This window comes from Diospyros lotus, chromosome 13 (assembly GCF_014633365.1).
Source record: "Diospyros lotus cultivar Yz01 chromosome 13, ASM1463336v1, whole genome shotgun sequence".
Taxonomy (NCBI): domain Eukaryota; kingdom Viridiplantae; phylum Streptophyta; class Magnoliopsida; order Ericales; family Ebenaceae; genus Diospyros; species Diospyros lotus.
In genome coordinates, this window is record NC_068350.1 from 19892676 (window position 1) to 19916684 (window position 24009).

The following is a 24009-nucleotide window of genomic DNA, read 5'->3' on the forward strand; positions in this document are numbered from 1 at the left end:
TTTAGAACAAATTCAGAATTTGACGATTTTACTATCCTCGAAATACATACCTTCTATTTTTTGAAAAATTCTTTAAAAATCATTTTAACAATAATGAATATTAGCTATTAAAATATCTAGAGATAGTTTTTCAAAATGAAAACATTTTCTTATATGTTCCTTTATAGTGTGCTAATATTCCACTTAGAACAAATATCATTTCTTAGTTCATTTTGATACACAAAATACTATAATACTTAAAATATGTTATCTACCATAAGACATATAAAAAATCCATTAGGAGATTTAAATATAGCAAAAATAGTTTATTAAAATTATGTTTTGTTAAATATCAAAATATACAATAGGTTGATTGGAGCAATTGGCTCAACACTTTTCCCAAAGGCATTTTCTTTCCGCTAACTTTCCCAAAAAAGACTTCGTAATACCATCCCTGAAAGAAGACAATTATTTCGGCATGATCTTTCTTCAACACAAGCAAAGACGAGTTAGCACGTGGCGTTCTCGAGATTGAAGCCTATATAAACCAAGCTACAGTGCATGTAAGGGGGACCTCGACTTGATCGATACATCTAACCTTATCTTTTCTTTCGACAATGTCTTTCGATTTTCCTCTCCACAACATATTTCCTTTCGGGATCCTAACTTAAGTGTTGGAGGGCCTTCACGGGTGGCCATCCCCCACGAGCCTCTAACTCTCTTGTTGTTTTTTAGCCTTGCCAAAAGGATTGCCTTGCCTCTGTGAGATCATCATCCTTACTGATCACCTAATATGTTCCTTCCTGAAAGAACCCAGAGGTTCATTCTTTCGGGGAAGCCCAATCCTTTCGAGAAAGCCTTATTCTCTCAAGAGAGTCAGATTTTCTCGGGAAAAGCTCAATTCTTTAAAGGAAGCTTTTCTTTTCAAGAACCCATCTCTCTTCGGGAAGAATCCTCTTGGGAAGATCCTTTCGGGAAGAACTCTTTCGGATCTAAGGTCGTTGATTTCTTAATCTCACTTAAAAATTCTAATTGTTGTATTTTTAGCAACAACAAAAATTATATTTACAAAAAAACTTATATATTTTTTTATTTATACTTTACTCTGTATTTTTTTTTAAAATATTATTTTTCTGTTTCTGTTCAACGTATGTGGTGACCTAGTAAATTAAACATGTACGTTTGTATTTGGGAAGAGAGAGAGAGAGTCTCTTGAGGACAACGAACACTGACATGGAGATTTCACCCACCCTAACAGCCCTCACCTAACGATGGATGCTTACGGCCCACACAACGGCTAAAAAGGCTCAACCATGTATACAAGCTTTGCTTAAAGTTATTGTAATGCCCTTTTATCATACAGCAACCTGTCACCTGATTCACTTAACCATAATTTGAAATTTCATTTATTCTATTAAGGCGACGGATTAATCAGTAACACAGAATCATTAACTTCGATGATCAAATTCATCTTACCTGTTATGTTCATGATCTTTCCCATCACCTTCCATTTGTTAAAATTTCCAGGAGAAATAAGTCTGTTGTCAGATCATAATTGAGTGAGAGGAAGGGAAAAGAGTGCGATTATATGATATTTCTATGAATTTACAATTATGGGGTTTTACCCGTATGCATGCTTTTGCCTTTTGTTTTGTTTTTATAATTAATGCATTCCACTTGTTTTCTTTTATCATAGATGGATGTAAAATTATGGCCAAACAATTAAATTTTTATTTCTTTTTTTATTTTTTATTCTTGATTTCAAGTCTTTCTTGCAATTTTTTAATCATTTCTTTACATAATAAATTTAAAGTTGTGATCAGAATATAATAATCTCTTTAATGGAGAGTAATAAGGCACTCACTCAGTGGGAAATCTCGTGAGCTTGAAATGATCATTTTTTTATATGATAAATTAAGAACACTTTTTTGGTAAGGTGAAAGGATAGTAAAAGGTAGTAAGAACACTTTCTCAATAAGTTTCAAGCTGAGGAAGATATGTACTTTCTTTTACACTCTTAGGCTCAACATATCATGTAAAGACGTTAAGAGATTGATTAAACCCATGTTATAGCGGTAACATTATAAACCTCTTCACCCCTTCAATTCAATTCATTCATAACGAAGATCACACGAGACCTAGATGACGAGAAAACACATTTTACGAGCTAGCTGGTTTCTATTAGTGTTCTAGAGATAGAGCTGTGTGGCAATAAAATAACATAGAACTAAAGCTTTAAGTTTCTAGTTAATTATGTCAATGCAAATACAAGTCAAATGGGCTAGCTATAATAACCCCTTAGACACCCGAGCCCTCCTCCTTTTCTGGCCAATTGATGTACCAACTGTACCAATACCACTACCCATTATCTATTGCTTTCTTTTTTCGGTTAGGTCTTTATCCATTGCTTTCAGTTAACTACTCAGAGACATAATGATTAAAACAAGTAATCATCAACCCCAATGAGCTAGCTTAAAAAAGGAGGAACGAACAATTCAAAAAGAGGCCAAAGCGGAAAGCAGCGTCAATAATGGCTCAAAAGATCCAACTGATTTCCAGTACTTGGGCTTTCAGATGCAGCTTTCAGTCCCTTGTGGCTCTGCTGATGGCTATCTTAGTGGTCGGAGCAGTTTACTTAACCGGAGAGAGCGAGCAGTTACTGGAAGTAGGAGGTGGAGAAGAGCAAGTAACACCTCCAAGTAATAACAATGAGACAAGCTTGTCTCGCTGCGATTTGTTCTCAGGAAAATGGGTTTTCGATAACACGTCCTACCCTCTCTACAAAGAGCAACAGTGCACTTTCATGTCAGACCAATTAGCTTGCCACAAGTTTGGAAGAAAGGACTTGAGCTACCAGAACTGGAGGTGGCAGCCTCACCACTGTGATCTCCCAAGGTCTCTCTCTCTCAATATTTATTTTTGGCTATGCAATCGAAGGTCCAAATAAAGGAAACCACGTAGTAAAACCCACAAGACTGCCACATTGAAGTAATTGTTAGGGATGCAAATAGGTTCTCATTAACTTTATTTATATGAGTGTTTTAATAAATTTTTAAATGATATTTACGTCTATATCTCATTTTTTGTACTTATTTTCACTATAAATTGGGTTAATTGGGACCCATTGGGGACCCATTTACTTCCCTAGTAACTGTGGACTAGAAGAAATCTTATTCTGCAGATAAATGGCTACAAATTCCCTTCCAGTCAACAATTACTTGGATGTGATAGTCTTTTAAGTAATGTTTTCCTTATTATGTTAAATTGGTGCCTCATGCATGTGGTTTCGTTTCTCTGAAGCTTTTGGTTCATAGCTAAAAAAGAGTGGTTTTTATCTCTCAATAAATTATTTACAGTTAGCAAAAGGAAGAAAAAAAATGTAGAGTCTATTGATTGATCTATGTATCCCAATAATTCTATGAAATCTGGCAAGTCATACTAATATTGACCAAACAAAATTTGTCCTCCGCTCTATCTCATATAAATATGATAACGAATTGAGTCCATATTTTGGGTATAGTTGTTGAGCTTGGTGGAATGTTTTCCATGTTAATAAAGGTTCAATGCCACAGCATTGCTAGAGAGGCTCAGGAATAAAAGGCTTGTGTTTGTTGGAGATTCTTTGAATAGGGGCCAATGGGTCTCAATGGTCTGCTTGGTTGAGACTTCAATTGATGCGAGACTAAAGTCCATGCACACCAGTGGCTCCTTGATCACCTTCAAGGCTTTGGTATGTCCCAAGTTTTCTAAATAATCATATAAAAGTTTTTAATGGAAAAACTCAATAAAATGGTTGCATTTAATTTCTTCTCCAATTAATGAAGGAATACAATGCATCAATCGAGTTCTATTGGGCTCCATTGCTAGTGGAATCCAACTCTGACGATCCAGTGAAGCACCGGTTACCAGATCGTATAGTTAGGGCTCATGCCATTGAAAAGCATGCAAGACATTGGACTAATGCAGACATAATCGTATTCAACTCATACCTTTGGTGGAGAAGGCCCCATTTGAAGGTCCTGTAAGTGCATATTCCCACCCACTTCATTATCAACATGTATATATAAACTCATCCTTTAGACAAATCTGATTAAAGTAATTTGTTTTGAAATATGTGATGTCCATCATTAGGTGGGGATCATTTGAAAGCCCAGATGGAATCTACAAGGAAGTTGGGATGTTAAGAAGCTATGAGTTGGCTTTAAAGACATGGTCGGATTGGCTAGATATTCATGTCAACCATAATAAAACTGAGCTGTTCTTCGTTAGTATGTCACCAACTCATGAAAGGTATGGTATCAACCAACCTTCAGCTTATGCTAAATCTTAGATATATTGTGTCTCGATCTACTCAATGGCTAGTCGATGAAATCATTTTGGATGATGATATTCAATTTGACCGAATCTCCCAACTAGGCTAAACAAGTGGGTGTAATACCCACTTTACCCTTGCTCTCGCTAATTCACTCTCGGTGAGAATAAGGGTAAAGTGGGTATTTTAACCTACTTGTCCAACCTTGTCAGGCAATTAGGTTAGATGAATATCATTGTCCTTCTAGATTATCTCTAGGTCATCTTTGTTATTAAAGCAAATGAAGTTACTGAAGTGATTTTTGTGTTGAAATTGAACTGCTGAAGTGGAGTGTTGGGGGCAGGAGGTGAAATTACATTAAGAGCGAGACGAGGGGTGAAATATCAACATAAATATCAGAGCTCCTAATCAAATTGTTCTTGACAATGCAGAGCTGAAGAATGGGGTGGGGCTACAGGGCAGAATTGCTACAATGAAACAAATTTGATCTTGAAAGAGGGATACTGGGGAAGTGGATCTGATGCTAAGATGATGAGCATAGTGGAGGAGATGATTAGTGGATTGGAAAGGAGAGGTCTGAAAGTGCAAATGTTAAATATAACACAACTTTCAGAGTACAGGAAAGAGGGTCACCCATCAATAAATAGGAAGCAATGGGAACCCTTAACTGAAGAGCAAATGTCAAATCCCAGTAGCTATGCAGACTGCATACATTGGTGCCTTCCAGGGGTTCCAGATGTTTGGAATGAGCTTCTCTATGCCCATATTTTCCATTATGATAATTTCACCAAAGAAAAAGAGACCCTTTAGCACCTCTCAAGGTGGACATTAATAATAATGAATCCAACAGTGTACAAACTTTTTCCCAATGGGTTTCAAGCAAAGAGTGACCCAAATTTGGATAACTCAGAATTATTTTTTTCTATGAATTAGCTGCATTAGAGTAAAAGCAAATATATATATATATACATATACATACATACACGTGCGCGCGCGGGGGGACACATTTACCCATCTGTTGGAGTATGTTGTCACTCTGTTCTCCATTTCTCTCTCAGACTCGTGTATTTCTAAGAGAGGAATTTGTATTTCACGATTGTTTATTTTGGTCAACAGATTATAGCATTTTATAGGAAATTTTCTACAAGAAATTAAATACATAGTATTAAAGATTTTAACAAAATTCAAAACAACTTCTCAGTAATTGAAAATTTCTTCTCATTTTCTTCCAATGCGCAAGCCTCTTCTTTCTTCATCTTCTTCTAGATTCATCTACTACGCCTTGATCCCTGTGCAAGTTCAATTTCCAACATTCTCCCCCTTAAACTTGCATCTTCAATATCTCAAGGCTTATTTCAATCAATCACTCCAAGCTTGCTTCAAAGATACTTAAATGCTTTGGGTTTCAATGGCTTTATCAAAATATTCGCTACCTGTTCAGTAGTTTTCACATGTACCAGCTCAATCTCCCTTGACTTAACTTATTCTCGGATATAGTCAATATCCTTCAATCAACCATGATGAATTGGATTTTTTGCTAAAACTATGGTTGACTTGTTGTCTACATACAACCTTGTTGGATTAGTTTATTCCAATTTCAGCTCCTTTAGTAATCATCGTAACCAAATTGCATAATAGGCACATGACAAATTTATGATATACCTAGCCTCACATGTAGATAGAACAACTATGGATTCTTTCTTTGATGACCATGTAAATGTAGTTCCTCTGAAGTAAAGCACATACCTTGTTGTGTTTTTTTCGATCATCGAGGCTTCTAGCTCAATCACTATCACTGTATCTGACCAAGTCCAAATTTCCTGAGCCATAGAATAGGTCATGTTAGATTGTCCCTTTAATACATTGAAGCACCATTTTTTTGTTGCCATTAGGTGCAAGCCCTTTGGCTTCTCCACAAACCGGTTTACCAAGCCAATTCCGAATAGAATATCCAATCTTATGCAAGTTAGATACCTCAAACTGTCAATCAAGCTCTTGTAGTATGTTGGATTCGTTGACTTTCCTTCTCATTTTGTTAATTTGGCTCCATCCTCTACTAGAGTATCTATTGGATGACATTCCATCACGCCAAATTTCTCCAAGACCTTCTATGCATATCCTATTTGAGATACAAAAAATCCACCATCATTTTGTTTCACCTCAAGCCCCAAGAAGTGTGCCATGAGTCCCAAATCTGTCATCTTAAACTCCTCCATCAATATTTTAAACTTGTGGATTATGGCTAGATTATTGCTAATAAAGACTAAGTCATCCACATACAAGCAAACTAGTAATATGTCACCTTTGGCATTTGTCTTCTTATACGGGGCGCGTTCATATGGGCACTTTACGAATCCAAACTGCATGAAATAAGCATCAATCCTTACATTCATGCTCTCAATACTTGCTTAAGCTCATAAAGAGCTTTCCTCAACCAACACACCTTGCCTTCATGTCCCTTTTGTCTAAATTTGGGGGGTTTATTCACATAAACCTCCTCCTCGAGGTACTTATTTAATTAGAAGGATGATTTAACATCTATTTGGTATAGCTTCCATTTCTTTTGAGCTATCATTGAGATCATTAATCTGACTATGTCTAGGCGAGCTACCGAAGCAAACACTTCTTCATAGTCAACTCCTTGCTTTTGTTTGTAGCCTTTCGCCACTACTTTTGCCTTATACTTTTCAACCTCTACTTATGCATTCCTTTTTGTCTTGAACAACCATTTGATACCAATTTCTTTGTGCCCTTCATGTAATATCCTGAATTTTAAAAGGTCTCAAGAGTAATTTTAACTTGGACCATAAGTGGAATTATCAAAAGATTAGAGACTTTAAATATACTTTCTTATAGTTATCAGTATCGAATCAACTGAAGGGAATGCCCTGGAACGTAGATGTATAAGGAAAAGAATATGGTATTGATGAGTATTTTGAGATCTGATTTATGAAGCTGAAAGCGGTCAGATCGGAGACAGTTTTCAATATAGCTATGATTTGAGCTGAAAAACTGAATAATTGTAGGGGACTTCCAGGAAGTCAACGGAACCCTAAGGGGGCTCTGTTTTTTCGTAAGAATCAACCCTGAGGTGGTTTCGAGATGAAATTTGGAGATTTAATGTGTATTCTCCCTATATAGTAGTGTATTATATAATATATATATATAAATATATATATATATATGTGTGTGTGTGTGTGTGTGTGGTGGCCAGCCTCTGTGAAAGCTTCATTATTAAGCTTTGATGCAAGTTGCAGGAAGTGGCTATAAGATTTGAGGTGAAATATAAGAAATCTAGAACAGTTGAGATTGAGCGTTAATGTGATGTAAAATAATAGTTATATATATATATATGTGTGTGTGTGTGTGTGTAGCTCGTGTAATGGCTAGCAGAGAAAAGCTTAATGGTTAAGCTTTCTTACAAATGGACAAGAAGCTCTTTGCAAACTTAATGGCTATGTCTTTCTCAGCAAAATGGTGCAAGTAGGATGTAAGAATTAATTGAAGAAGTGATGGTTGAGCAGAGGAACCTTCATGGCTAAGTCTTCAGATATATATATATATATATAGGAAGATTGAAATAAGATATGGAAGATGGAAGCAAGTTGATCGAGAAAAGCGAAGGTGTTGGAGACAGCAACAGCCGGAGATGGATGAAGCTGGGCGAAGCACCAGTAACAAAGGCAGCCGACGACGGCCGCGATGGTGCCTGGAAGCGGCCGAAGTTGGCCGTAAGCTTCCAACAAGCCGAGCGGGGGGTAGCCAGCCTCGGCCACGGTGATGACTGGTGGCCAAAGTAGCGTCTAGCGAGGGTGGCGGCAAGGCTGACAGTGCATGGGCGACGGTGGTCGTGAAGCTAGTTCGCGCACAGGGAGAAGCAGGGGAGAAAGGAGGAAGAAGAAGGAAAGAAAAAAAAGAAAAAGAAGAAAAATAGGAAAAACAAATATGAAAAAGAACTTCTAAAAGTTCTAGAAATTAATTTGAGACTAGAAGAGCATGGCTGAAGCCAGAAAATTGATTAGCCACACATTTTGAGGTTAGGGCACGCATACCGAGAAAGCTGAGAGCCTAATTTAAGGTGAGAAAATTTTTTTAGAAAATTTCAGAAAATCAAGAAAGTTATTTTATGAATTCTTATAGAGAAATATTTGGGAAATATTTAGTTTGGATTTTTTGAGGAAAAATAGGAAGAAATAGAGGAAAGTATGAGAAAATTAAGAAAAATAGAATATTGTAATTTTTTAACGAATATGATGACCACCCACACCCCTACTTGTCCACCGTCAACATCCTTGTACATTTCGAGCCACCCTAGCACAAGGATGGCCTAGAGTTGTTGGTGATGGCTAACTTTTGCATCATCTTCAACCCTCTCATTTTGCTAATCGTGCTGTTGGTTGTGAGTTAACTCAACAATTTGGTCCTAAAGCTAGCGGATAATTTGGAGAAAGGCCTCTATGGTTACTAAATTCTCTAGTTAATGGTTGATGGCGATGTTTGGATTTTCTTGGTTTGGGGCCATATTATTGTGGCTTCTAGTTCTGGCCATGGATGGTTTGTAAAGGACACTATAAGGGTTCGACATGTGGGGTAGGCAAGTTTTATCGAGCCCCACAGTGGGCTTTAGATGTTCCTTCCAGCCTAACAAGGTCGATCAGATTGGTTGCAATGGCGGCAGAGCGTTGTGATCCGATGATCTGCATGGTGGGGGGTGGCCGACACTTGCAAGCACTCTAATGCTTAAGTCAATAAAGATTTAGAATGTTAGAGTATGGGTAAGACTTGGAAAGAACATACGGTGGCTTACGATCAATCTTGTTTATATAGAGATGAATGTACCTTGCATATCGTAGTCCTTCATGGAATGGTAGAGGGTCGAGATGCATGGTAGTGATGGGGATCATCCTTCAGGATCTTAGATCTGCTGAGGATTATGAGTTGATGAGGATCAGTGTGCGAGTTGTTCGAGGTTAATGAAATACATTACTGACGCAATAATCTCAACTTAGATGGAAACATTATCCAAGCTCATGGGCTAAGATCTAGCCTGGGGGTCGGTGTAACACCCCTCTCCTAGAACTACCCGGGAAGAGATGTTACGAGAAAAATAGATAAAATAAATAAAACTCACTGATAAACTGAAATTTGATACGATACTTGAATATCTCAATCAAAATGAAATAAAAACTCTAGGTTAACATAAACTGAAAACATAAACTCTGTCTGAGGGACAATCCCTCAACTGAAATATAAAATAATCTTAAGCTAACAAGACACCATAAACTAACAAACTCCCAGACATCTTTTATTATTGAGTGGCTCCACGTACACACACTATAAACCACTACTGCTAGGCTCCACATCTAGTACTCCCCTGCTAGGACCTGGAATTGTGAAGAGTACAAATGAGCTACAAAGTTCGGTAAGTAATAAGCTAGAAAAAATAACTGAAGCTGAATAGAAGAATATCGATACTGAAAAATTACTTAATAAACTTGTACTAAGTATAATCATTGTCTGGTTGCATTCACAAAGTGTAATGCACATAAACTGTAAACTAAATGCAGGTATACAACTTTGGCACATAGGCCCACATAACTATAAAAACATACATGTTTGATCTGAATCTTACATACATAAAAATTGTAAGCACATACTGTGGGCAATAAGCCGCTAGCCCCCTGGTCATCACCACGTGAGCAACTCATAAACTGAGTTGCAACTGAAACTGATACTAGTAGGATCCCTGCGAACTAAGCCACCTGGTGCGCATAATGCAATGCTCAAATAAATGCTGGCACGCGATATGAAGTGCTCCATATAAACTCATGCTCCATACTCATACCAAAATGTATGCACATAATCTCACGAAATAATGTTGAATAGGTCATAACATGTAACTAATCTTCAACATATTGGAATACAAATATTCGATGAATTATGTATTAGGGTATGTGCATGTTAAATATGTCATATTTGGCATGAGAATTCAATATTTAAAAGTATTAAATATCTTTAATTTAATAAAACTTGAATTAAAACATCACTGGAAGACTCTTTTTTATTTCAAAGGACTCATCTGGATAGATAAGAAGACATCCGAATATGAAGAGGGGCATCTGGATATGCTGAAGCTCATCTGGATACTAAACGGCTATTCGAATATTCTAGAAGAAGTATTTGAATATGAACTAGGACATCCGAATATGATTTAGGTTATCCGGATATCTCACTGAGGCTTTCGAATGCTGGAAGAGCCTATTCGAATATAAAGTTCCAAAACTTGAGAGAGGTATCCGAATACAAAAAAGTCATTCGGATATGCTAGATCTATCTGGATAAAAAGAAAGGGCATCCAGATATGATATTCCATTTTCTTGAGAGGAACATCCAGATATGATAGAAGATATTCGGATATTACTATTGACTTATCCGGATGTATAAAGAAGCCATCTGGATATCACTCACAGAGAATAATAAACACATCGGGATACGACTCAAGGCATCTAGATATCACTCATACAAAACCTATCTAGATACGACTCAAGGCATTCGGACATCACTTTCAAGACACGTTGGACACATCCGGATATGAAAACAAGGTATTCGGATATCACTAGGTCATCCGGACATAAACAAGAGCTATCCAGATACCACTCACAGAAATCTTTTTGACACATCCGGATAGCCTCTAGCCTATCTGAATGTCACTCACAAACTTGAAAAAATCCATCTGGATATGATGGTTCACATTCGGATATTTGCAATTTAATAACCTAGAATGAACCCTCACAGAGACTCTATTCTGATTTTCTGATTCCAATCTTAACAAAAGTACACCATTCCGAATAAAAATTTGGGAAAATGAATCCCAACCAACATGATTCAACTTTGGGAATGATTAATCGTTCATGTTTACAAAAATCACTGGAAGAAATCATGCAAGAACTGTCATACTCTCACTGTAAACACACACACATATATACACACGTATCTGTTGGTCGATATAAACTAAAAACTCAATAATGATACTAGATAATCTGAAAACAACTCACAAGAACCTGTAATGGAAGGGATTACAGGAAGAATACTTGCCTTTTGATCTACTTGATCAACTCAAAGGTCTCACGAGAGTCTCCTAAGCCACGCTGCTACCTCTGATGAGTTCTCTTTATTCTTCGTCTATGCAGTGTGAAGGAGATTATGGCTAATAGACATAAAGCCCTAGATCACACACCCTTTATAACTTAGAATCCTTTTCCTAATATGACTAAGAGACTTTAAATCAAAACCATCTCACGCATGGATCATCTTAATCCCTTAATCATAATAACTCTAATTAATAATCAAATAACAAATCCTTAAATGACCCTCATGTACTTGCATTTAATTTTCACACCAATTAAATAGAATTAAATGTTATTTTCTCAATTAAAAATCTAAATTACTACCCTTCCAAATGCTATAAAGAAAAATTAAAAATCATTGTTGTTAGAATTTTAATTTATCATGCAAATGAGGCCTCCTTTTAGTGCTAAGGAGCAATTATTGGCAAAGGTTTTGAGAATTTTTAATTTCAATTTCTATTATATGTAGGTTTTCTTGCAATTTTTCTCAAATTTGTTGTAACACCCCTCTCCTAGAATTGTCCAAAAAAAGGTGCTATGAGAAAATAGATAAAATAAAATAAACTCTCTGATAAATTGAAACTGAAATCATCAATAACTCAACTAATCAAAACTAGAAGCATCTCAAACAACTAAAATTGAATTCTGAGTCAATATAAACTGAAAATCATATATTCTGTTTAAGAGAAAATCCCTCAACTGAAACATAAAATAATCTAAACTAACAAGACACTATAAAACTCTCAGACATCTTTGATCTTGAGTAGCTCCATGTACACACACACTACTAACCACTGCTATTAGGCCCCGCATCTGGTACTCCTCTACTAGGATGTGAAATGATGAAGAGTACAAAATAAGCTACAAATCTCAGCAAGTAATAAACTGAAAAGAATAACTAAATCTGAATCGAAGAATATCCATACTAATAAAGTACTAACTATCCTTGTATTAAAGGAATATTAATCACTATAAGATTACATTTATAAGATGTAATGCACATAAACTATTAAACAAATGCAGGTATGCAACTTCAGCTCATAGGCCCACATAATCTAATAATACATACATAACTGATCTGAATCTTGCATATATAAAAGCTGTAAGCACATACTGTGTGCAATAAGCCCCTAGCCCCCTGGTCGTCACCAGGCGAGCAACTCATATCTAAGCTATAACTGAAACTAATAGGATCCCAACGGACCAGCCGTCTGGCATGCATAAATCAATGCAATTGTAATACCCGAGAATGATTTGAGGTCATAAATAATATTTGATGAAGGGCATAAATGGACTTTGTGGAAAATAAGACTATAGGGTACACTAACGCAACTTTGGACGATTGAATTAGTCAGAGGGAGTACCCTGGACCCTAAATAGCCAAGAAAAATGGTATAGTATCGACAAGTAATACGAGTTATGATTTTAGGCATCAAAAGAAGTTGGATCAGGAACGGTTCCCGGTACAGCTAAAAAAAGGCAATTGTGATTTAGGCTGAAATACTGAATTATCGTACGGGGCATCCGGGAAGTCAATGGAACCCCGAGGAAGTTCATATTTGGCATATAGAGTAACCCTTCAGTAGTTTTTGGAAGAAACAAAAGGGTTTGTAGCTAAAACGAAGATTCGGGCCTAAGTGCAGTTTTTTCGAAATTGACAGAGGGAGATCGAAACGATATTTTTTCGGAATTTTAAAGAGAATGTTTAAGGATATTTCAAAGGGTTATAAAGATCTTTAAAGAGAAGTTCAGTTTTTGAGCCAGGGGCAAAATCGTAATTTTTGAGGTTGGCGTAAAAGTGTAATTTACCTAAAAATTAGGGGCATTAGCGCAATTAGTCTATTTTTCAGAGACTAAAATGCAATTAAAAATTAGCCCGGGGACCATGTTGAAAAGGGTCTAAGTGCAATTATCCAAAAGTTCGGGCCAAAGTGTAATTCTTGAAATCTTTTTCCTAAGGGCATTTGGGAGATTCAGGAAAAAACTTCATAAATGACTTTAGAGATAAGGATGAAGTCTCATGATGACGTTAGAGATAAGATGAAGGCTCATGATGACTTTAAGGATAAGATTTGTATAAGATTTGATTGGATAAGAAAAGATTTGATTTGGATAACAATGATTACAGAAGATCTTACAAGATTTTGGAATGATTATATAAAAGATATTAGAAGATTTGGAATGATTATAGAAGATTTACAATGATTGCAGAGAATCTTAGAAGATTTTGGAATGATTACAAAAGATATTAGAAGATTTGGAATGATTATAGAAGATTTACAATGATCGCAGAGAATCTTAGAAGATTTTGGAATGATTGCAAAAGATATCAAAAGATTTGGAATGATTATAGAAAATATTAGAAGATTTGGAATGATTGGAAAAGATTTTGAAAGATTTGAAATGATTGCAGAATATATATTTCTTGGTGGCTAAGTTTCCTAAACATATAAATAAGGGCTCAAGGCTAAGGATTCTCTCATTCGAAGTTGTGATACATTTGTGCTAGACGAGAGTGCTTCGGGTTTAGTTGATAGAGGGTTTTTAAAGCATACGCGAGGCATCACACGCGTAGAGCACTTAGGCAGCGCGTGAGGACCTGTAAGGAGGTGGTTTGGTTAAAAGACTTGAGGAGTTGCACGAAAATTGAGGTTGGGCACAAGATTCGAGGTGTTCTAAGTTTCGTTCAAGGTGAGTGTTCTACCGAAAAACTTGGTTTTAAGTTGTGAGTGGTTCTCCTCCAAAACTTGATTTATTGTGAGTGTTCTACCAAAAAACTTGGTTTTAAGTTGTGAGTGGTTCTCCTCCAAAACTTGATTTATTGTGAGTGTTCTACCGAAAAACTTGGTTTTAAGTTGTGAGTGTTTGCCCCCAAAACTTGATTTATTGTGCTTGTTCTATCTAAACATATGGTGATTTCATGCAAAATGGTTTTGTGCATTAAAATGGTAACCAGTGACAGTTGGATTTATGAGGGAGGTTTGTCCCTAAACGTTTTGAATTGTGCATTGCATTTTATAAATGTTGTTTATACGATGCATTGAATTGTGAATTGTGGCATTGTCTTGAGTTTTATGTGTACGTATGGAATGTCAGCCTCGGATGTTGTCTGGATAGTGTAGCCATAATTCTCCAAGGGCGTGACGGAATAATAGGGGTATCTGATGCTGGTGTGCATGTCAGGATAGCTGCCTTGGTTTCCGTGCCAGACCGTTTGGTCAGGGAAGTTGCACTAGGACGACTAGGTGGTCCATACTATGTTGTTCATGTGGGATGTCAGCCTAAGATGTTGTATGGATAGTGTATCCATAATTCTCCAAGGGCGTGACGGAATAATAGGGGTATCTGATGCTATGTGTGCATGTCAGGATAGCTGCCTTGATTTTCGTTCCAGGCCGTTTGGCCAGGGAAGTTGCACTAGGATGACTAGGTGGTCCATGTGAAATTTTGGAGTTGGGATTGTATGGTGGTTCCTGGATGCTTAAGGTGGGAACATATTCTGGTGAGATGCGTTGGTAGCCCCATTTAAGCTAGAATCGCGTCGCATCGTCATGTCGTCGAGTCGGTGTGGTGGCATAGCTTTTAGAGAGATTGCTCTTTCCCCATGGTAGGGTTAAGCGCGTGGGAATTCTCTTGAGTTAGGGCTTACCGGGTGTATTGGTTTATTTTATGTCTTGCATTATTCATGAAAAAAATGTGTTTTGAACTCTCACTTAGATGATTCATCATCTAATTTGGACTTTGTCCCTAGAATATTCAAACGTTCCAGGTGAAGGCAGCGGTGCAAAAGGGAAAGGAATCGTCGAGGAGTGACGGCGATTAACGGATAGTTTACATTATGTCTTTTTAGTTATGTTATTTACTTTTGAAAACGTCATGTAAACGTTGGTGCAACTTTATATATAAATAAAGTGGTTTCGGTTATGACCTGTTGAGGTTTCGATCTAGCTTCCGCATTTGTGTTGGTGAACTTGTTTTGGTTTATTAATGGTTCATAGTTGATATACTGAGAAGGTGTAATGGGATCTTCGGGGAATGGTTTTTGTGATGGGTTTTTGTTTGAAAAAAAAATTATCCCCGGAATCTTACGTTACGTTAACGCTCCCAGGAATTGGGGTGTTACAGCAATGCTCATATACATGTTGGCACACGATATGTAGTGCTCCATATAAAGTCATGCTCAATGCTCATACCAAGATGTATGCATATAATCTCATGAAATAATGCTGATCATGTTATAATAAATGCTAAAAATATAGTTTGATCTTCAATATATTGGAATACAAAGACTCTATGAATTATGTATTATGGTATGCACACGTTAGATTTATCATACTTGGCATGAGATTTCAATATTTAGAAGTATCGAATAATTTAATTTAAATAAAACTTGAATTAAGCTTAATGGAAGCTATTATTCGAGTTGCCGAAAAAACCATCCGAATATAAAAGAAGAGTATCTAGATATGGGAGAGACATCCAGATAGGCTGAAGGCTCATCCGGATACATTGGGATACAATCAAGAAGGCTATTCAAATATGTTGGGAGCTATTCAAACATAGCATAGGACATCTGGATATGATTCTGGACATCTGGATATCTCACAGGGCATTTGGATGCTACAGGAGACTATTCGAATATAAAATTCAATTTTTGAGAGAGAGACATCCGGATATGAATGGAGGCATCCGGATATGCTGGACCTATTCGAATACACGAAGAAAACATTCGGATATCCTTCGCAAAATACTAAAGACTCATCTGGATATGAACCAAGATATCTGGATATCACTCACAGAGAATAATACACATACGGATACGACTCAAGACATCTGGATATTACTCACAATAGACACTGGTGACTGGACTTATCCAGATGTGATACAAACCATCTGGATATATTAATAAAGCCATCTAGATATGCCTAATGGCCATCCGGATGTCACTTGCAGAACTAACAAGCCATCCAGATATGCACATAGGCCATCCAGATATCACACACATAAAACTTTTTGACTCATCCGAATAGCCTCTAGCCCATGCGGATATTACTCACATGATCTGATCAACCCATCTGGATGTCTACAAATAAAATTGATGAACATGAACGATTAAAGTGACTATGCTCTTGATCAAAATCTAAAATTACTACACTATTCCGAATAAAATCTTGGGAAAACAAATCCCAATTGACAAGAAACAATGTCAAGGATGATTCAAGGATTATTTTTTATTGAATCGCTATAAGAAATCATGCATAACTTGCCAAAATCTCACTGTATACGCATATATATATATATATAAGTATCTGTTGGCTAGAAACATAAATCTAAGAACTCAAACAAGAGATTGAACAATCTGAAAAATATCCTAACGTGATCCTGTAATGGAAGGGATTATAGAAAAGAAACTTGCCTTGATAATTCTAATTGACTCAAACGATTCAATAAGAATCTTCTATGCCAAAGCACTGCTACGTCTTCTTGGCTCTTTGTTCTTCATGACATGAAGAAAGGTAAGGCTTATGTGCCTTTATATAGATAAAGAAATAATCCTAGAAGTCAATCTCCTTCTCATTTTATAATTGGGAGTCTTTATTCTTAATTAACTTAGAGACTTCAAACCTAAAACTTCTCACGTATGGATTCTCCCAATCATATAAATCTTTAATTAAATAATTCCTAATAATAGGAAATTATTATTTAAAATTCTAAAATTACCTTCATGCCCTTACATTTAATTTTCACATAATTTAAATGCCTTTAAATGTTATTCTCTCATTTAAAAATTCTTAAATTGCCACCTTAAATATTTAATTGACAACTCTCTTAAACCAAAAATTAAGTAAATAACTAAATAATTTCTAAATAAATTCTAAACCATCTAATAGGTCGTTACACTCGCTGGATATATATTTTTAATTTGGGACCAACTATAGTACCCAAAGGTACTAGTACCCTTGGGTGATTAACTATAGGATCAGCCATTGATTTGTTGTAACCAATTACCTGCTCAATTGGTAAATTTGTTGTCTCCCTCTGCCCCCCAATTTGCTGGGGTTGCAAAAGAAAAGGACAGGATTGTAGAGCTGCAACCTAGCAAATCGCAGGGGTTGCAGCAAGAACCCTAGTGATAGGGTTCCTGTTTGAAGACTCATCCCCTACGATTTCCTGGTGGCGCAGAAGAATAAGAAGCCATTGTTGGGGTAGCAGCTCCGCAGACAAGAACCCTAACGATGGAGTTCCTACCCTGGGAAAGCGTGGAATTTTTTTATTTTATTTTTTAAATGTTTTTCATTTTCACATAAATAATATATATGTGTATATAAATTTAATATTTTCATATTAAATATAAAGGTTAGAAAATATGGTAAACTGTTTCTTTCACAAAAATTATATATTTTTTTAACTATAACCATAATATTACTCTGGAATTAGAAAATATAATAGAAAAACTATAATTTATTAGATTAGATCTAGATTTTCTGAATATATTTTTTCTAGTAAAATTTACATACATATTTAGTTAACATTAAACATATTTTCTAAATTTAAAATATATTTAAAAAAATAAAATATATTTTTAATTAAAAATATATAATTATACCCCTTTTTCTCGCAAATATGTGCTCGGTTATTGCAAAAATTTTGTAATTGCTATTTAATCCCTTTCTTCATATATATAATTTTTTTTACATTAGAACAATGTATTCTTATTTTTAATTTGTAGTTAGCTTGTTTTTGCTTGTTTCGGTACATTAGGAAGTGTCATTTGTCTAGAGATGAGAAAAAACATAAAATAAATAATTAGATGTAAGAAAGAAAAATAAACCCATCCTAAAATATGAGGGCTTTTTTAGTTGTTATTGTCTAACTACAACAATTAAATTTATTTATTTTAAAATTAGCCAAAATAAAGTTTTTAACCACGGTGGAAGGTCCAAGGTGCTATGAGCGAGTTCAAAATGGATCTTGAGATAGGTTGGGGTCGGCAAGCAGGGACTTGGATGGGTTTTCAGGGTTTCCGAATGGGCAGTCCAAATGAGTCTTTGGGGAGCTTGGACAAAGGGGCCCCAATGGGTTTTCGGGAGAAAGGGCTTCTAGTCTCTCTGATAAGTTAGGTTGGAGGTTAGTCTGCAATAACAAATGAAAGTCAGAAAGGCACATGAGAGACTCCGCCACGCAAGCTCGCCTCTAATGCCTAAGTTAGACAATTGTTTGAGAGAAATGTCCAAGTGTATGTTTAATATCACATGAATGATGCAAGTGTATGTATATGATCGATGGGATATTCGAGTTATGTTTGAGTTCTTGGATAGGGTTTTACGGAGTGGTGGTTGAACAGGTCGAGAGAATTGAGTCAATGGCCTGAGAATCTAAAAGGTCTTAGGGTCTAGTGAAATCCATTTGTTCCAAGAGAGTACTCTTAGGGGTTTGAAAAGATGAGTTCAAGAAAAAAAAGTCAATTTGGCTTCGAAGAGACGTCTATTTATAGGAAAATTTGTGGGACTCATGGGTGAGACCAGAAGGCTCTCTCAGGGAGACCCATTAGATGAGGTCAGAGGGTCTGGAGAAGTCTTCAAGATAAGGCTCCTCAATGACTGTCTTCGAGTGGTCCTGGAAGGGCTTTGAGCCATTGAATGGCCTTGGTTCAAGAAACCCCGAAGGGTGTCCTTGGACTTGGGCAAAAATGATGCATGATAAACCCAGTCCCGGAAGACCCATCGGGGGTTCTAGGAGGCTCTCGTCCCGGAGACTATTCGAGGGATAATGGAATTGAAAATTACTTTGAAACTTTGGAAAAATTTAGGGCACCCCACAACACTAGTTTATGAAAATGTTTTTTTAATTTTTAAATTTCAATCTTCTATTGAATTTCATAAAACAAGAGCTTATAAGCTTTCAAAATAATTAAAATTACCCAAAATAATATATCACTATTTTAACAAATGTAGCTATGTGATGCAATTTTAAGATAACAAGCTTAATTGTGCTGCGGGATAAATTATTATACTATATATTATGTGTAGTATAGTAGTTATGATATTTCATTAAAATTTATCTCAAAGTCTTCTCTTGGCAAATGTGATACATTAATTTAAAGAATTTTATGATTTTATAAAATATTTTACAAAATCTATGACTTACCGTGCTCTGGTCTTGGTCTAATAATGATTCCACTTTCATCTTGCAATGCTTCCACTTTACTCTTACGGTGCTCTTCGTTTTTGACTTTATGGTGCTCTCATTTTAGTCATATGATTCTCTGGATTTGCACTTGCAGTGCTTTGATTTTCATCTTGCAGAGCTCTTGTTTTTGACTCCTATTTTAGTATCACGATGCTCAATTTTTATCTTGAGGTACATTTTTTTTGTACTCTGCACTGCTTTTGCTTTTGATTTCCAATACTCCCATTTTAATATGGTGGGGCTTTCATTTTAGTCTTCTAGCACTCTTGTTTTAGCATTGTGGTCCTCTCAGATTAGTCTTTGTGATGCTTTCCTTTTAATCTTGCAGTGTTCTCATTTTAATCTTGTGCTGCTTCTGTTTTAGTTTTGCAGTGATCTTATTTTACTATTGCAGTGCTACCATTGTACTCTTGTGGTGCACCAAAAGCCCTTTTTGTCTTGCAATGCTCTCGTTTTAATCTTGTGGTGCTTCTATTTTAATTTTGCGGTGTTCCCATTTTAAAGTTGTGGGGCTCTCGTTTTAGTTTTGCGGTGCTCCAACTTTAATCTTGTGGTGTTTCCAATGCACCCATTTTACAATTAGAGTGCAACCATCTAAATCTTGAGTTGCTTCTATTTTTACCTTGCGATGCTCTCATTTAATTTTGCGATGCTCCCATTTTTGTGTTGTAGTGCTCTTGCTTTAGTATTGTAATGCCCCCATTTTAATTTTGTGGTATTCTCATTTTAGTAGTCTTGCAGTGCTTTCATTATAGTCTTCCGATGCTCCTATTTTACTATTGTAGTGGAACCAAATTAATTTTGCCATACTTCCATTTTAGCTTTCCTGTACTCTTATTTAATATATTACGATGCTCCCATTTTTGTCCATTTTAGTCTTGCAATGTGTTGTTTTGCTTTTGATAATGTTTTGATGATGAAAAATTTTATATATTTAGCATTTAAAAATAAATTATATTTTATCTTTAAAAATGAAAATTGGTCAATTCATCAATGCCAAAGAACATATATGCTTTTAATGTTTACAAAATCTTTTATATTTATTGTGAAATCAAATGTTTTGTATTTGTTTTGAAATCAAATGTGTCGAGTGTTAAAATATTTTTGATATCATGAACACTCTTTTTGAAGCCAAAACTATTGACCATGATTGTATAACTATCTACTTTTTTGTGTTTTTAATTTTTGGGTTGTCAAAACAGGGTAAAAATTGTCAGCCAATTTTCTCAAACTATCAACTGTTTTAAGCTTTCCAGTAAAAATAATCGACAATCTCTTAAATTGTCGACCGGCATTTTTTGAGCTCTATGTTGTTTTGTTTTTAGTTCATTTTCAATCAATTGTGCTTGTATAGTGTTGACTTTTTGTAAAACCCAGTAATCCCGGTGTAAAGAGAATGATAATGGAAATGAGAAAATTTTAAAAATGTCCTTGAGAATGTGAAAGATTTTGAGATTGAAGGTGCCCTATGAGAGGGGTATTTTGGTAATTTGGATAGTGAAGTCTAATGAAAAGGATATTTTGATAAATTGAAAATAATTTCTATGTGGAATTAGGTGTGTAAGTGAATTAAATGTGAAGATATATGGGATTAATAATTCATGAAATAGTATTTTGGTAAATTAAAATTAATTCCATAAAGGAATTAAATTGTGGAAAATAAGGAAAATGGAGAATATTCAAGTATATGAGAAATAATTGAATTTCCCTAAATTTGGTAGATAAGTGTGATAATGCCACATGGATGGATGAGATGAGAACTTGAGAGCAAGTATGGGTTTAAAAGGTGACACTTGGCAAAGTCTTATTCAAGTATAAATGGGTGATTTAATTAAATACAAAAAGAAATAATTTTGGTCTTTCAAGCTTTAATGGAGAAGGATGATGGTGTTGGGTTAAAAGAAAAATCCAAAAGAAAATAAATTAGTTATGCATTAATGGTGGAAAATAGTCCCATTAAATTAAATGGGAAAGAAACTATTTATGTCTCTCAAGTGTGATGGTTATGAAAATAGTCTCATTTAAATAAATGAGAAAAATGGCTAATTTTCGGAAATTCCAAGACTTGATCCAAGGGTGGATATTTGGTTTTGAAATTGAAAATGGATCTAATAGCTAATAATAAGTCTTGGAAGTGGGCAAGGATTGCCAAATGGGATTCAAGAATCCAAAGGAAAATGAATGAATGGTAGACATTGTTTGGTTTAAGGAAATCAAAGGCTATGATTAAATCCTAGCAAAGCACTTGGATTGTGCTTGTTCGAAGGGTGAGATCTTCTCTTGAAAGGTAAGTAAAAATCTAATGGATGAGATTAAAAGCCTCCAAAGCACATAGATTGTGCTTGTTATGGAAGGCTATGATTTCCTCTCCAAAAGAGAAGAGAATGGAGGGTGGAGATGAAGTCTTGCATTTAAAATATCAAGACTAGGAAATTAATTCAAAAAGAAAGGAAAGGAAATGGAAGAAGTAAATAAGGGGAAAAAGGGCATTTGTCTCAAATTTTGCCATTTGAAAGAAAGAAAGTAAGAGAAAGGGAGAAGCTTTCTAATGAGAGGAAATGAGAAGAAAAGGGAAGAGAAGGAAGAAAGAAAATGAAGAAGTGCTAAGGTAAGGGTTCTTCCTAATCTAGTGATCTTTTATTTCTCTTAAATGGTAGCTAAGTCTCCTTAAAATTTTTTCTTTAAAGGTCTCTTGAGGAGAAGAGATGGTATTGAAGCTAAGAGGTTTTTGAAACTTCAAATAATGAAAAGAGGTAAGGGATGGCCCTATGTAGAGGAGGCCTTGCATTGCATTGTAAGTAGGTTGCATAAATTTTTATGTATCTCTTTGCATGCTTTACTTGTTCATGAGACCTATGGCCATGGGGGTGGGAAAGAAATGGTAGGTTGATGCCTCAAACCATGTTGGGTTGTGAGGATGGAATGATCTAACCATGCTTGCATGCATTTTCCATTACATAGACTTGTTATGATTGTATTTACTTTGCATTGTACCCTTACTGAGCTTTGTGGCTCATGAGGTTTCACCCTCTCCTTGTAGGTTGTTCTTATGTCAAAAGAGAAAATAAAGAGTTGCAAGCTTGTGGTTGGAAGCCCATGGTGTTTATTTAATTGTTGTAAATTTATGGCTTATGGAAGCCTAGGTTGTGGTGTTGATTTAAGAAATGTAAAAATTATTTGATTGATGATGGCTTGTTAAAGCCTAAGTTTATGAATGTATTTTCTTTGAAGTGTTGATTTTAAATTGAAATGAGATAGTTGCTTATGGCATATTGAAGCCTAGGTTAAATCTCACTTTGGTATTAGTTGTTGTAAAAGCATCAAGAGTGTTGTTGAAGCCTTATTTATGGGAAAATAGAGGCAAAAATTTAATGAATGTGAGGCATATTTATTAAATTTAAATTCTGGAAAGTTTAGGTTAGGAAGGCCCAAGAGAAAAAAGAAAAAAAAAATTGAAGTTGCAGCAGGTGGCAGCAGCCCCACGCGCGGGCGGCCACGGCCGCTCGTGGGTGCGCACGCAGGCGGGCGCGTGTGGGCTGCAGTGGCCGAGCGCCAGCAAGCCCCGTCGTCCAAATTTTTTCAAAAAAATTGGAAAATTGGAGAATTTGGGGCATTTCTAAATTGATCTTGGGCCCCGGAGGAATTTTCAAAATAAATGGATTTTTTGAGCATTTTTGGAGAAAATGCCGAAATTTTGAAAAATTGAAAGTTTGAGTTTTTCCTCCAAAATTGGTAATCAATCAATGGATTGATTTAAATGGTGAAGTTTATGGAGCCCGGTAAAATTCTTAGATGGAAGAAGAATTTAAAATAAATAAGAAAATGGCGGTTGGGCATCTTCGTGAGTTTTCTTTTCATCCAAATGCGATATGGTTGAAGCCCAATTCTATTAGTGAATCCTGGGGTTGAGGGAAGGGAAGGACGAGTCTAGTTCCCACGTAAGGCATTTCGTATTGAAATATGGTCCGCCCTTCACCTAAGACCGGGCAGGTGAACAATTCGGGTAATTGTTCACGAGTAACACCCGTAAGTGGGAGTGGGGCGTTACACTTTTCTTTCAATACTGTAGACCGTTTGTTGCAGAAAGTCAACCTCTTTTGTGAAAGAGTCGATTGTTTACTCAAAAGCCGAATTTGCTTCAAATAGCCACAGAAAACTATGGACTAGTTCAATGTAATTGTTGACCATTTCTTTCATTGACATTCTGTAATAGCTAGTTTTTGCTGGCTCCAACGGCTATTAATGATTAGTATACTTCAATACTCAAGAAAGTCCTATAAATTTATCTTGAGGATGCTCTAGAGAAGACTAATGGATGAAAATTAGTTGATTTGAGCTTACATGAATTGTTTCTCTTCTCACAAATGCTTGTACTTTCATTTTTCTCTCAAAGGCTATAGA

The 24009-nt window shown here is 35.8% G+C and overlaps 1 protein-coding gene across 1 annotated transcript; it reads left to right on the top strand.

The window, feature by feature from the left end:
* Window positions 1-2473: 2473 nt before the first annotated feature.
* Window positions 2474-5129, top strand: LOC127788853 (protein trichome birefringence-like 34). Its single transcript, XM_052317502.1, has 5 exons — window positions 2474-2874; window positions 3538-3709; window positions 3804-4000; window positions 4111-4269; window positions 4723-5129. Exons 1-5 carry the CDS (start codon window positions 2510-2512, stop codon window positions 5099-5101), a joined length of 1272 nt encoding a protein of 423 aa, XP_052173462.1. The 5' UTR covers window positions 2474-2509; the 3' UTR covers window positions 5102-5129.
* The last annotated feature ends 18880 nt before the right edge of the window (window positions 5130-24009 follow it).

Coding starts and splice junctions, on each gene's coding strand:
- LOC127788853 (XM_052317502.1), top strand. CDS start 2,510: ATGGCTCAAAAGATCCAACTGATTTCCAGTACTTGGGCTTTCAGATGC. Junction 4,001..4,110: donor AGGCCCCATTTGAAGGTCCT/GTAAGTGCATAT, acceptor GTCCATCATTAG/GTGGGGATCATTTGAAAGCC. Junction 4,270..4,722: donor ATGTCACCAACTCATGAAAG/GTATGGTATCAA, acceptor TTGACAATGCAG/AGCTGAAGAATGGGGTGGGG.